At 39.3% G+C, this 16,469-nt stretch overlaps 1 protein-coding gene across 1 annotated transcript in view; it reads right to left on the reverse strand.

The window, feature by feature from the left end:
• Positions 1–16,469, reverse strand: part of sema5ba (sema domain, seven thrombospondin repeats (type 1 and type 1-like), transmembrane domain (TM) and short cytoplasmic domain, (semaphorin) 5Ba) — a 492,613-nt gene that overhangs the window by 87,698 nt on the left and 388,446 nt on the right. The window contains exons 11-12 of the mRNA XM_055149649.1: positions 16,054–16,261; positions 12,624–12,831 (exon numbers count right to left, since the gene is read on the reverse strand). Coding sequence (XP_055005624.1) covers positions 12,624–12,831; positions 16,054–16,261 — 416 coding nt within the window. The remainder of the gene's footprint in view (positions 1–12,623; positions 12,832–16,053; positions 16,262–16,469) is intronic.

Raw genomic sequence — 16,469 nt, forward strand, 5'->3', positions numbered from 1 at the left:
TTCATTGGGTCAAGTCATTTGAGTATCGTCAAAAGTCTTAAAATATTATCAAGAGCTGTCACAATATATATATATATATATATAAATGCATTGTTTAATAGTAGCAACAGTTAATAAACACAGGGAACTGCATATTCCACGATTCATTTCAGTGCAGACAACATGACGAAATACGTTTTTTACTTTAATTCTTGGGATTATAACAGGAATGATTCACACTCAAGTCTTGTCAGGGTATTTTAAAAGCAAAAAAATGTCCTATCTGCATTAATATTAGCTCCTGTGAAATATTGCAATAAATATCGTACAGTGAAATAAATATTGTGATAAAATCGTACATTGAGATTTAGATATCGTTAAATCCCTACACCTATACTATAGTACACCTATACCCCTATACTATACTGTATACACCTATACACCAATACTATACTATACTATACTGTACTGCACTGTACTGTACTGTACTGTACTGCACTGTACTGCACTGTATACATCCATACACCTATACTAAACTATACTATACTATACTATACTTTGCTATACCATACTATACTATACTATACTATACTTTGCTATACCATACTATACTATACTATACTATACTATACTTTGCTATACCATACTATACTATACTATACTATACTATACTATACTGCTATACCATACTATACTATACTATACTATACTATACTATACTATACTATACTATACTATACTATACTATACATACTATACTATACTATACTACTATACTATACTATACTATATACTATATACTATACTACTATACTATACTTTGCTATACTATATACTATACTATACTATACTCTATACTATACTATACTATACTATACTATACTATACTATACTATACATACTATACTATATACTATATACTATACTATACTATACTATACTATACTACTATACTACTATACTACTATACTATACTATACTATACTATACTATATACTACTATACTATATACTATACTATACTACTATACTATACTATACTATACTATACTATACTATACTATACTATACTTTGCTATACCATACTATACTATACTATACTATACTATATACACTTATTATAGTTATTATAGTTATACTACACTATATATACCTATACACCTATAGTACACTGCATTATATATACCTCTCCAACCTTTTTCCTCCAGTGAGTTACCTTTACAGAACAAAAATACCAGAGAGCTACTCATTTTAGCAGTTGCAAGAACTTGAGTATACAAAAGAGGCATGGGCCTTCGATGGGTACACTTAGATGCTTATAAAACATAAACCATTTGTTAGTGCACAAAGTTAGGCATCAAGATGCTACATTTAAACTGGTAATAGCTATTTAATTAACTCAAATTTTGTTATTCAGCACAATACATATAATTCAGAAATCTCTTGGAAAGCTACTTGGAAAGGGTTGGAGAGCTACTGCAGCTCCCAAGTTGCAGGTTGGAGATCCCTGATATACACCTATACTATACTGATGTGTCTTATAGTTACTTGCACCAATCACATCAGAGCTCCGCCCTGTTACGCCCGTATATGTCCTCTTCCTGTTCCGTTCTCACTTAGGTGGCGGTCCCTCTCTCCCCCCGTCCCCTGTCGCTCTCCCCGTCGCTCTCAGTGTAAACAGCTGTGGTTCAGTCGCTGTGAGGAGATGCGTTTAGCCAGAGTCAGAGCAGTAGATCTGTCACAGCACCGAGCCGACCAGAGAGAGACTCCACGTGCTTTAGAACGGAGCACCGGGGAGGACAGCAAATCAATTCAGAGCGGACTGGGGAATTTATAGTTAAAGCCGCACTGTGTAACTTTTCTGATGAACGGTACACTGCCTGCTTATTTGTCTCCATGAAGATTGTGATTGCTTTGGCTGGAATGCTCCACATTTTAATAAAAACTCCTAATTGTGGTTAGTGAAGTTTAATTACAGAGAATATTAACATCAGGCAACAATTTCCAAATATTTTTTAATTAGGAACATTTTATCTTGATTAAAAATGATCTTAGGCTATATTAAATGATTTCTCTCTGTATTTTCCCCTTGCTTTGGCTGGAATGTTCCACAATGGGGCATTAAACAAATCTATCTTTAATACATTCTGTTGTAACGGGTGTTTTTACTGCTCAAAAATGCCTTGAAGGCTTGTCTCTCCACAGATCTGACCAGTTATTTGGCCTGGTGTTGCTTCCATGGAGATGAATTTACTGAGATTGGTTGGAGAAGTTTAATGCCTCTTCCTAATTGTAAAACTACAGTTGCACAAGTTAAAAGTAAAAGTAAAAATCTACTTTCTCCCTGTATTTTCTTTTTAAACAGTGTGAATTCTTGTAAAATGTTCCTAAACACTCCTCTTTCAAATCAAACTAGTGTAGTATTGTGTATTATGTATTGTGTAAAGTGTATTTGCTGTCCGTAACTCCAGTATAATCAAAAGTATAAATAGCTTTGTGTGACCTACTTCTGCTGCTGTTGAGGTGCAGGATCTCAGAACTCCCGTCACCCTGACTGGCAGCTGATAGTGACAGGTGACAGGTGACAGGTGACAGCGACAGGTGAGGAGCGAGCAGCACCTTTGGGAGATGAGGCCTTTAGACACTGCTTAAATGAGATCCAAATACAGCCGGGACTCAGAGGATTAAGAACAGCTCTGTCCAAGTTTAACCCCAACTATGACCCTTAGAATTTTATTGCATAAGCAGCTCTTGAGGTCATATTATAAAGAGTGTTTTTCTCCAATAATCAGGAAGGTGTGTTGGCATGCTAGTTGATGTTAACTTGACCGTGACAGCAAAACTCTGCTCTGGTTTCTGAAAGTTGTGAAAAGTGCTTACACAAACTCCATCTCTGGCATGTTAGTGCCACATGAACCATCTGCACTCTGAGGACCTCAGGGAGCGACCTCCTGCTGGTGCCCAGAGTCAGGACTAAACACGGGGAGTCAGCGTTTCAGATTCATGCAGCTAAAACCTGAAACAGTCTTCCTGAAGATGTGAGACAGGCCGCTACTCTGACTCTGTTTAAATCCAGACTCAAAAGTAAGTTTTTATTTAGAGAGCGCATTTCACAGACATATGTCACTAAGGCTACGTTCAGACTGCAGCCTGAAGTGACCGAAATCCAATTTTTTGGTCCCTATGTGACCTGTATCTGATCTTTTAATGACAGTCTGAACAACACAGATCAGATTTTTTCAAATGCGACCCAGGACACTTCAATATGTGGTCCTGAAACCGATACATATCCGATCTTTTCACATGCGACTTCAGTCTGAACGGCCAAAGTGCATCCATCCGACCTACACATTATCAACAAGACACAAACATCACTATTCTGCGCTGAAGTAGGTGAAAATTGTTAATGAACTCCGTGTCACTGAAGTGAAGCACATCACCACTCACCACTCTTGGCTACGTCTGCGCATCCACACGTTCCTTTCAACGGACGTTGCCGCCGCTTTCCCACAAAATGTCACGGCCAAAAACCTCGTCCTTCTCCTTCTCAATCTCCTCCTTAAAACAAGTAAGTTGTTCATGTTCTGGCTCCAGTACGAGAGGAACTTTAAAATCGCCAGGTGCTCAATGCTGCGTCCATGTTTGGACAACTTCCGTAAACACAGAGCACGCTCACTGCGGTTGACGTCATTGTGTCCTCCAGTGCGCATGCAATGTTCACACTGTAGTTCACATACAAGTCACATTTAATTGGAAATGTGAACGACCTCGCAAAAACATTGGATTTCACAAAAATTAATTAAGCCCTGCAGTCTGAACGTAGCCTAAGACACTTCACAGGCCATTATTCATTCTCTCCATATCCGGTGGTGGTATGCTATTATTAAAGCCAAAGCCGTCCTGGGGCAGACTGATGGAAGTGTGGTTGCCAATCTGCGCTATCGGCCCCTCCAACCATCACTCACGCACACACCACCTTTCATACTAGACAATGTGGGTGAAGTGCCTTACCTAGGGACACGACAACAGTTTTTACGACTGGCTCCCCACTGTGGCACCTAATTTTCCCTGCAGTCTCCCATTCAAGTACTAAGCAGCAAGGCCCGGCACTTTCTGAGATCTGATGGTCTTTGACAAGCCGGTATGGCCACAAAACAGTTCTGTTTCGCTGTGCAAATGACTGAAAGGTTTTCATTCTGCACTCCTCTCTCATTTAATGTCTCTCTCTCTTTTTAATTTTATGATAATTCATGTTTTGATTTGTTTGTATTGTGAGTTTAATGTTTTCCTTATTCTGTAAAGCACTTTGAATTACTGCTTTCCTTAATTGTGCTATACAAATAAACTTGCCTTGTCCTTACAGTGAATAATGGTGTGAGGTGAAAGAGACAGACAGAAAGAAAGGGAGGGAAGGAGAGAAAGAGAGAGGACAAAAGAGAGGGGAGAGAGAGAAAGAGAAAGGATGGGCAAGGAGGAAAAGAAGGAAAGGATATGAGAGAAAGCAAAGAGGTAAGAAGAGAGAGAGAGACACGATGGATGGAAGAAGAGGGAATGAAGATGAGGATATGACGACGGAGGGAGTAAAGTAGAGGGGAGAAAGAGAGAGATGAAGGGAATATAACGTCACCGTGTCCTCCAATGTGCATGCGGGACACTTTTGCGTTTAAAGTTCACACTGGAGATCACACACAAGTCGCATTTAATTGGAAATGTGAACGACCTCCCCCAAAAAAATCTGGTTTCACAAAAAAATCCCGAATGGAGCATTAAGCCCTGCAGTCTGAACGCAGACAAAGAGAGGTGAAAGCAGAGAGTCATTTGTATGCTAAAATGAGTTTGACATTGAAGCTGAGGGTCTGGTGGTGATGCAGAGCCCAGAAGAGACACACCCCCCATCTTTCCCCTGACGCTAACTCTCCCTGAACAAGAGACTTTTACCAACAACATATTTATGTCAACGGACCCCTGACACCACCCGAGTGAAACAGAGGGACGGTCCGACAGGGGCAAAGAGACGATAAACCTTGAAAAGAACTCAATAGTGAAGACGTACTATAGAACTTTTCCTGTATATTCGCGTCTCTTTATGCAGTGGAAATACACGTAATAGAAGTACAGATATTCTAAACAAACAACTAAACGTGATTAAAATAAATAAAAGATCCAAATTGGAAGAGGAGCCTGAACCACAGAGCAGGTGATGATGTGAGAGAATGAACAGAGTAACAGTGTGATTACAGCTGTTATAATGAAGTAGTTGGACATGGCATTTTTATCTGATCTTCACCAACAAAGTATGGAACCTGGACTTGATCCAACTCACCGTTTGGATTTTATGTATTCTTTCAGTTAATTTACACGGGGTATGAAGCCAACTGAAAGCACTACTCTGTAATTCAGTCATTTCAACACAATCTGGTCCTAAAGAACGGACTTAGGTTCTTGTTTACACTGAAACGAATCACCGTATCACCATATCGGAAACAATTTGCGTCCAGACACGTCGTTTCTGTGTCCGCAAGCCTTACCTGTCCATACAGCTTTGCGGATATTTGTTTACGTTTTACAGAAATGAAAGTTAAAACCACATGGCTAATTTGTATAAACTAAGAGCTCAAAAAAACAGCTCGCTCCTTGTGCGCAGATGCGGTTCAGCTTCTGCTGGATGAATGGACAGTGGATTATATGTGTTCTTTCTGTGACAGAGGGGTGTTCTGCTAATGGGGAGTCTGTTCATCACTTCAAGTGGGCGGTAAAAACAAAAAAGTGGAGCACTGTGTCTGAAGTTGCAGGAGCCGATTTCGAGCCGAGGAAGATGGCAAACGTGAAAACTGTCTTTTCGTGGACAATGTACTAACAAGTAGTTCTAGTTGAGCTGTTTCCAGTTTGTCTATGGTTTGTTTAAACTGTTTTCTGCAATAGCGACACATGACCAATGTCACAAACCCACTGAATCAGGAAGTCACAAGTCACAGTGACGTGGTCCAATAAGGACACAACTAGAGCTCCTACGTCAGAGTATCAACGTTTTCAGGTGTCCACACAGCGCCGGATCAGATGAATTTGTGGGAGTGAGTTTTCCAACGGGTTAGTGTGGACAAACACTAGCCTGATTCATCAGCAACTGATTCACTTCGTACAAGCCGTCTGACCTCACAGCCTTAGATTTCGTTCGCTCGATGGTAGGCGGATACTTTTTATCATTTAACCAATCGCTGCTATTTGGTCGTGATGTTTGTAATGCGCCGCTAATGGAGCTAACTGGTATATTAAGCTTTTCCCAAATCCCATACGAAGAAGGGCAATAACGTCTTTCCCCTTGATAAAATTCACCAAACATTCTCTTTATTCCGGCTTTAAATCCTCAATCTCGGGAATCGTTGATCACACTGAATATATCACTCTTCGCTGATTGGCTGGTGCCCGAACTTGCACTTCTGGGGTTTTTGCGAACCGTCTATTGTATTTCAATTCCTGATCTAGTCGCTGGAGAGAAATGAAATTGAGCGGAGGCACTAGGTGGCACCAGCCTGGCTAGACAAACACTGCATCTGCAACGAAAACGGCTCGAATACATACTAGTGTGGCCGGGGCCTTAGATGGAACTATAATAGGTGAGCTGATTTGTTTGTTTAAAAAAGTCTCTCACACAAAATTACAGCCAGGACCAAGGAAAAAACAGAGCCATGAACGGTTGTATTGATCACAGACTCTTAAAAATGTGCTGTTTAAATCAATTTTGTACTTTTTTCTTAAATTTTCAGACCATCTTAAAGCTTTTTTGGCTGTGTTTGATAATGTGCACATTGTGTCACCATAGTAACTGATTCCACTACAGAGATACACACAAGATAGATCAGCTGAATGCCATACCGTGTAACTTTCCAGACAAAGCAACAGCATCCCAAACATAAATATTGTGTCTACTGTGATGCGTCAACCACGAATATGTATGTAATCTTTTGCATGAAACTTTGACACAATAAAGTATCAAAAAAAAAAAGAAAGGGGAGAAGAGAGAAAGAAAGGAAAGCAGACAGGGAAGGAAAGAGAGAGAAAAGAGAGAGGGGAGAAGAGAGGGAAAGAGAGGAGAAGATCGAGTAAAACAGCAAAAAGAAAAGGGAGGAGAGAATGCGTAAGAGAGATCAGAAAAAAAAAAAAAAACACTAAGAGGAATGTAATTTTTTGCGTGAAACTTTGACAAAAAAAGAGATAGAGCGAGATAAAAGGAGGGAAAAGAGAAAGAAAGGAGGGTAGACAGGGAAGGAAAGAGGGAGAAAATAAAGGGGGGAGAGAATGCGTACGAGATCAGAAAAATAAAAAAAACACAAATATGAATGTCATTTTTTGTGTGAAACTTTGACACAATAAAGTATCAAAAAAAAAGAGAAAAAGAGGGAGAGAAAGTCAGAGAGAAGAGAGAGAAAAGAGAGAGGGGGAAGAGAGAGGAGAAGCCCGAGAAAAGTGGCAAAAAGAAAAGGGGGGAGAGAATGTGTAAGAGATCAGAAAAAAAACACAAATATGAATATCATTTGTGGTGTGAAAACTTTGACACAATAAATTATCAAAGAAAAAAAAAAGAGAGCGAGAGGAAGAGAAACAGATGGAGAAGGGAGAGAAAGGAGGGGAGACAGGGAAGGAAAGAGAGAGAAAAGAGAGAGGATAGAAGAGAGGGACAGAGAGGAGAAGACCGAGTAAAACAGCAAAAAGAAAAGGGGGAAGAGAATCTGTAAGAGAGACCAGAAAAAAAACAACAACACACAAATATGAATGTAATATTTTTTTGTGTGTGAAAAAACAAAACAAAACAGAGAGAGAGAAAGGGAGAGAGAAGAGAGAGAAGGAAGGGCAGACAGGGAAGGAAAGAGAGAGAAAAGAGAGACAGGAGAAGCCTGAGAAAAGCAGCAAAAAGAAAAGAGGAGAGAGAACGCGTAAAAGGAAATCAGAAAAAAACGAAAACAAGAAAAAAGAAAAGCTACACAGTGCACCTTTAAGTCCCATTCTATTAAAACTCCCAAAGTCATTCCCGTTCTCAGATAGGGCCTGGTCATTTGTTCTCCTGTAAAGACTATAACGGCTCGAGCCCCGTTTTAACATTAATCCAGACTCGAGACACGTAATTATACCTGCAGAAGATAAAGAGTTTCCAACTAAACAAAAGGCAATAAACAAACTGTGAAAAAGAACGCGCAGAAGCCATATTTCCAAATATGGAGTTCTATAGTATTCATTCATTACTGTTGTTTAGTACCCTGCTATTGGTAAGAGTTTATTATTAAGTAAGCAGTGTACACCCACGCACAAAACGGGATAACTTTTGGTGATGGTTTATTTCTTTCTATCTATTACCTAAAAGAAAGTCTGTATTTGTCTTTGGAAAACGCAAGAAAGAAAAGAAATACTTGTTAAAACTGCAGTGTGTATTCTTTTTCTCTGTGGAAATTACTGCTTATTTCGTTGTCTGGAATGTTTCACAGTATGGTATTAAACCTTTCGATCATCGCGGAGACCAAACCAGAAGTTACAGGACAGATCTGCGGAGAGGTGATCCCGCTCACAGTCAGAATGTCAGTTTTTCTCTGTATATTTGAGCTGTAAAACCACCTGTAATTGAATAAATGTAAGTAGAGCTGTTTAATGTCGTACTGTGGGACATTCTAAACAAAGCAATGACATTTTAAAACTATTCTTCAAAAGCCTATCTATAATGACAAGCTTTGATATTTGTTCACTTAGTCTTAGAAACTGATTTTAAAAAAGTAACAATCACAACGGAATCTAGGTTGATAGTGAATCCGTGTATTGTTCGTTCGTACTTCAAAATAAAACTAAAAATAAGAAAACAAAAAAACAAACTATTTTCTTCATTATTTGGTTCCAAAACCAAACTAAAAAAGGATAATGATTTGTTTTTACAGTTTTTGATTTTGTGTTTAAATGAATAATGGAAAAAATGGATAACGGCTGTTTCCCTTTTCCATGACTTAAACTGTGATGCCGGACTTTTGCACCGTATACGGACTGAACCAGGACTAAAACAGGACTAAAACAGGACTAAAACAGGACTAAACCAGGTCTAAACCAGAACTAAACCTGGATTAAAGCAGGACTGAGTGTCGGGATGAGCCCCGAGGTGTTCCCGCATGGACTGTCCGGTGATCAGGGACCAGACTCAGACTGAAACCAGGACTGAGACCGGGACCAAACCAGGACCAGACCCGGACCAGACCACGACTGAGACCGGGACCATACCGGGACTGAGACCGGGACCATACCGGGACTGAGACCGGGACCAGACCGGGACTGAGACCGGGACCATACCGGGACGGAGACCGGGACCAGACCAGGACCAGACCACGATTGAGACTGGTTTAGTCCTGGTTTAGACCTGGTTTAGTCAAGGTTCAGTTCTGGTTTAGTCTTGTTTTAGTCCTGGTTTAATCCTGGATCCAGCATCACAGTTTAAGTCACAGAAACAGGAAACGTCCATTATCCTTTTTTTCCATTATTCATTTAAACACAAAATCGAAAACTGAAAAAAAAAAAAAAAAAAACAACTAATCATAATCGTTTTTTCATTTCGGTTTTGGAGACAAACAATGAAGAAAATAGTTGTTTTTTTTGCTTTCTAATTTTTGGTTTTATTTTGAAAAACGAATGAATGAACTAACATGGATTCCAGTGCCTTAAAGGGCCAATTTTACACTTTTTATTTTCTCTTATATCTGTTATAGTATTGTTTCCTCATCAAAAATATACCTGAGGTTGTGTTTTGTTTCATTCACACATTTTTAACACACACATCCTGCATATTTAATTATTCTTGAAAATAGAAAACACTCTTAACTTTTAAACTCCATACACTTTCTTTATAGAATCATATGGATCATTTCAGTCCTACAGAAGGTAAACTTGAAAACTACCTCTTCATGACATCACAGGTGGAACAGATCAGAGACTAAGACAAGACTAATGGGTTACTAAAACTAGTGCTGTCATGCGATTAAAAAAATTGAGAGATTAATTAATTATGATCTGTAATTAATTAATCTAATTAATCTCATTTTAATCTCACCTAAAAATTGCTGAGAAAAGCCTTCAATTTGAGGTATTTTCATTTAAATTCATTATTACATTATTGTGGCAGATCAAAAGACTGATATAGATTTAAAAAAGTGACTTTATAAAGTCATTTATTGTTTAACAAATCTCTCCAAATTGACTGTTGAGCCCAAGTCTCCATGAATAAGAAACTGTTTGCTGTAAAGTAGCAAAGACGAGGAAATCTGAACATAATAACTTTTGTCTACTTAAAGACAATAAAAAGTCCAGTCTTTCCTTAACCATATTAAAAATATTATTGATAGAGAAATGCTTTATATATGAGATCACTGGTTTTAGTCCTGGTTTAGACCTGGTTTAGACCTGCTTTAGTCCTACTTTAGTCCTGGAATGGATTAATCCTGGTTTTAGTCCTGGTGTTAGTTCCTGGTGTTAGTCCTGGTATTAGTCCTGGTTTAGACCTGGTTTAGACCTGGTTTTAGACCTGGTTTTTAGTTCTGGTTTTAGTTCTGGTTTAGTCCTGGTTTAGTCCTGGTTTAGTCCTGGACTGGATTAGTCCTGGTTTTAGTCTTGGTGTTAGTTCTGGTTTAGAGGCTCACAGGAGGAAGCGCGGTTTACGCAGCGTAGCGAGAAAACACGGTCCACACGCGGCTCACGGGAGCACGTCGGTGTCCGCGCAGTAACTACGGAAGGAAACGTGGTCCGCGCGTTCTCAGGTTAATGACGATGATGAAGGTGTGTGTTTGTTTGTGTGTGTTTGTGTGTGTGTGTTTGTGTGTGTGTGTGTGTGTGTGTGTGTGTTGTGTGTTGTGTGTCCCCTCATGTGGCAGGTCACTATAGGACAGTAGTGCAGACATCATGAGTCTATGCAGGTTGTTTTTCAGGCGATATTATATTTGTTAATTTTCTTTTATATTTCACGTCGGGAGAATAATTTCCAAGACACGAATGTGTTTTTACCTGTGCACTGCTGCCTCTGTTCTACTGGCTCTTCCACCTCGTCCATTGTGCGACTGATGCTGCCAACGTTAACATGAACTGTTTACTTATCGCTGTTACTGCGCGCGTTTTGTGTGAGTTTTCCGGCAATGAGTGGAATTACCGAAATAAAAAAATGTATAAATGTGTTTTGTGTGTGTGTGTGTGTGTTGTCCCAACAAACACATAAAAAACTGTTTATAATAAAGAAACTCACATACAGAAACACTAAAGTTAGAGATTAAAAATGAGATTATCGCGATTAAAAAACATAACGCGCTAAATATGACTGTAATTAATTAATCGCAATTAACGCGATAATTTGACACCCCTAACTAAAACATGTGTGAATGAAACAAAACACAATTCCAGGTCTGTTTTTGAGAAGATAACATCATTATAACATGGCTCAAAGCTCACAAGAGTCAATTTTGCGTAGTACACACACATTTTCCTCATTCTCAGAACTCCAGAACCAGATGACAATAGCAGGACAAAACCAGGACTGAAAAAGGACCTATAAATGTAAATGTATTGAAAAGTCCTTGCGATATTCATAAAGCTACAGGTTCAGTCTGTCTCTATAGAAGAAGCATTAGATCAGGGGTCACCAGACTTTTTTTTCTCTGGGGGCCACATTATCGCTCCTGACTGTGATGGGGGCCAGCATCGGGTCGGCCGTATAACAGAAATGTACGACCCTGACGACGCAGATTATATTCTTTGAAAGCCACCGCATTTTCTTTAAATATCAGACAAACTGCGCAGTTCTTACACTGAACAAAAAAAAATAATCGGTCATCCGCTGTTCTTTGAAAACTCTGCACTCTCTGTTAACTTTTCATACTTTAACACAAACCATTTTTCCATCCTTAACTGCACTACAGAACTCTACGTGCTTTGACTGTCACTGTTTGATCTCGAGCTTGTCAAGTGACGAAAATTCTACAGCAAATGTAAATATGTCATATAATAATTCAAATATCAAGATAAATACTTCATATAAATATCATTTTTTAATTGAAAAAATCTACAAAATACAAGATGCAGACGTGTTATTATTTGCCAAAAAGTAATAAAAAATAGGCCATGGCAACTTTTGAGGATTAGTTTGAGGACCCCTGCATTAGAAGGTCCATTATATTGGTCTAAAAATAAAAAAAAAAATCCAAAACACAAGCAAAAATCCAAACCATGTTGTGTGACATTGCAGAATTCCTATAGATTAAACTGAGCTGGAGCACATGTTCGAATTCGATGGTAGATTTGATGCTTAAAACTGCATTGCGTAACTTTTCTGGAGGGTCCGTCAAATGCTTTTCTTCCTGGACATGTTGTAGCTTTGTCTGGAATGTTTCAAAGTATGGCATTAAGCTTTTCTATCTTCATGGAGACCAAATCAGACCAAGCTACACAGTCAGAATGTGTTTTTCTAGGTATTTTTAAGCTATAAAACCAACTGTAATTGAATAAATATGAGGTAAAGCTGCTACACATTCCAGGCAAAGCAGTGACATATCAATAGAAACAAGCAGGTGATGGACACTCCACCCGAAAAGTTACACAATGCCCCTTTAAAATACCAATATCTTCGTAATTACTCACGTTTCGGTCTTGTAGGTCGAGCACCTCTCCAGGGGGATCTTGAGCACGCGGTCGCTCAGTCCCACAAACAGGGAGCGGTCGCTATGGAGAATCTGGAGGCTCAGGATTGGCTGACGGAGTCCAGACGGGAGGAGCTCCATCTCTTCCAGGTAACAGCCCTGAAGACTCTTGTTGGGCGTGGCCAGGGCTTTGAGAATGGAGCCGTACTCTGCGAGGAAATAATATAGATAATGAGTTATAGAGTCTTTTATATAGTGTATTTGAACTATAGTTTTACAATTTACAGATAATAACATCACTTTTACCTGGCAACTATCATTTTAAAAGGCCCATATTACACTATTTTCACTATTTTCTGATCTGTTATAAAGCTTCGTCGCTGGTTGCTAGGCTAGTGCATGTCAATGGCCATAGTTAGCCTGCCACTAAAAACAGTCTTACCCACTCCACAAAACACCCAAAAAGAAGAAAAGATTTATAACGCCAGACTGTCGATGTAAATGTCTGTGTTGATAGAATAAATTTAGAAATAAAAGCAACCTTGCATTTGAAGGATTTATGTCTGAACAGCAGCAGTGAGCTGTACTTCCTGATAGAAAGATTGGAAGTGGCGGACTGATATATGAGAAAATAGTCCCTCAACATGCGACGATTCATGCGATGCAAGGTTAGGTTTATTTCAAACATTATTCTATCAACACAGGCATTTACATTGATAGACTGGTGTAATAATAGATTTGTTTCGGGTGTTTTGTGGAGTGGGTAAGACTGTTTTTAGTAACAGGCTAACTATGGCCATTGACATGCACTAGCCTAGCACCAACGACCTCTGCAAATACAAGGACAGGATGGAATATTTTTAAAAGTGTCTCCACACGTCTCCAACCCTCTGGCTCACTAGGAAATGAGGTCCTGTGACCAAAATTCCAGACTGTCCCTTTAATAAATAAAAAAATTTAAAAAAGTCATACAGCAGAACATTTGTTACAACCAGCTGCCTGTGACATTGAAGATGCGATTAAGTCACGTCCCCCATGGAAAGCTTTGTCAGGTTGTGAAGATGTCTGCTGCTGAATCCATGGTTTTATCACATGCCCAGTGTCGGTAACTACACCAGAAGTTGTCAACCACATGTTTCCATGCTTCTTCTGGTAAGTGCAAATAGAGCCTACTGCCAAAGTCTACTGAACTAAAGGTAAAAGGTAGCTGTTAACTTGACATCACAAGGTGGAACAGAGCATTTGGAGCTTTGGAGATGCAGACAGACTAATAATAAAGGGTTACTCAAACATGTGCGAATGGAACAAAACACAATTCCAGGTATGTTTTTGAGGAGGTAACAACATTATAACTTGGCTTAAAGCTCATAAGAGACAATTTTGAGTAATGTAGGACCTGTAATTAAATAATAATAATAATAATAATAAAATTTGGTCCAATAATCAGACTCTTCCTCCCTCCCTCTCCAGAGTGTACAAGCGTTTTTTTTTTTGTTTTTTTTTTACCCTGATACAAACTCATGTTCTTACTTTTGTATCTAATCTTTCAATTCTGTCAAAGATTGTCAAAGTTTCACAAAGCACCACACTGCAGTCATTACTCACCCATTCCCCACACCTGCTGTTTACTCCACATAGCCGCCCTGGGGTAGACTGATGGAGGGGAGGCTACCCATCTCACCTGCTTTATGGTTAATATCTATAATTACTGGGCCTATCCACATGGAACAAAACTGGCACAAAGTTCAGGACATGATTGTTGTCCGATGAAAAGACTGTAAATATATGATTAAAGTAGCAAGTTTGTGGAGTCAGTTCCTAAGTAATAATAATAAGATTAAAGGCCCATGTTAAGCTATTTTCTGATCTATGTTATAATGTGGTTTCCTCATCACAAACAGACCTAGAGTTGTGTTTTCATGTTTTCATTCACACATGTTTAACGCACAGTCCCTGCATGTTCAGGCTGAGTTCTTCTCTCAAACTTAAACGTGGTCTGCTGTGTTTTAAAACTCCATACACGTTCACTAGAATCATTTGGATTATTTCAGATCTGGAATTGCCAATCTCTACTGAACTCAAGGTAAATGGTAACCTGATTCATCAGCCAGTTTTACTTCGTTTCACTTCATAAAAACCGCCTGACCTCGCAGCTTTGGAATTCGTTCGTTTGATGGTAGGCGGGTACTTTTTATCATTTAACCACGATTAACGTCTAACTGTTATATTAAGCTTTTCCCAAATCCCGTAGGTAGAACAGCAATAACGTCTTTCCCCTTGATAAAATTCACCAAACATTCTCTTTATTCCGGCTTTAAATCCTCGATCTCGGGAATCGTTGACAACACTGAATATATGGCTCTTCGCTGATTGGCTGGTGCCTGAACTTGCACTTCTGGGGTTTTTACGAACCATCTGTTGTATTCTGATTCCTGACCTAGCTGCTGTAGAGAAATGAAATTGAGCGGAGACACTAGATGGCGCCAGCCTGGCTAGACAAATGGAGCTGTTTACTTGAAAAGTACCATTAAATGACATCACAAGGTGGAACAGAGTGTTTTGAGCTTTGGAAATGTAGACAGACTAATAATGCAGGATTACTCAAACATATGAATGAATTAAAACACAAGAGGTGTGTGTGAGGAGGTAACAAATATGGGTTAAAGCGTTAAAGAGTCAATTTTGTGTGTTATAAGAGCAATGTCAGTATATTATCAACACCAAGTAAAAAAAATACTAAAATGCAAGAATGTTCACCCTGTCCAATAGATTACCATTACACCATATTACCATCATAAAAGTAGTTTAGATATGGGCTTCTTGCAGTTTGGATGGTTGAGATCAAAACAGTGGACAAAATTCCGAGTATATTTTTGAGGAGTTATTCTAACATGGATAAAGCCTCATAAGAGGGCAATTTAGAAAATTATGATCCATAAATGTTTATGGATAATAATTTTCTCCCACAGAGTTGTAGAACATGACGGTGACCTACTAAAGCACCCTTTTAAACCAAATAAAGCTGCTTATTATTTCATGCAGTTTGCAGTTTTGTCATCAACATTCCCTGGGGATGCGACACTAACTGGACTGCTACACTACACTGCTCTGTTTGCTGATGTTTGCATTGTGTCACCATGGTAACTGCTGAACATGCCGCCATAGAAATCCATGTAGAAGCCCCCAGCATGATGTCACTACAAAGTATCAATTGATCACCCTCTTTTAAACATGTGTTGTTCAATCCATTTTGTATTTTATCTTGAATTTTCAGACTTAAAACTTTTTCAGCAGTGCTAATGTGCGCACCATGGTAATTACTGTACATTTCACCATAGACATACATGTAGAACCCTTCTGATGTCATGATGTCACTGCAAAGTATCAATAGATCTCATTCTACAACTCTAGTAGAGTGATGCGTCCCGTACCGGTGCTGATGTAGATGACGTGGTAGAGCGTGTCCATGCCCTGCACGATGTCCACCACGAGGCTGGAGAACCTGACGTCGTCCTGCATCACCAGAGGGTCAGTGGTCTCCGGCTGGACCACGTCGTTCATCAGGTACAGCCTCTGAGCGTCCTGCAGGCTGCGCTCGGTCAGACCCTCGTTGGGACCCCGCTCTGAAATAGTCCCACACTGAGGAGACACGGAACACAATGGTTAAAGTTCAGTTGGAGGTCAGGCGTGAATGCAGTGGTAGTTTGCTGTTTAACTAACAGAACTCAAATATTCGGTCATGGTTTGAGGGTCACATCTGTAATTACTGGGCCTCTCCACATGAAAGAAAAACTGGCACAAAGTTCAACATCTTCTGTCAGTTCTTGTCAACCATAATAGTACACCC

Source organism: Boleophthalmus pectinirostris, unplaced genomic scaffold, assembly GCF_026225935.1.
Source record: "Boleophthalmus pectinirostris isolate CB_2022bp ecotype Guang Dong unplaced genomic scaffold, ASM2622593v1 HiC_scaffold_1, whole genome shotgun sequence".
Classification (NCBI taxonomy): domain Eukaryota; kingdom Metazoa; phylum Chordata; class Actinopteri; order Gobiiformes; family Gobiidae; genus Boleophthalmus; species Boleophthalmus pectinirostris.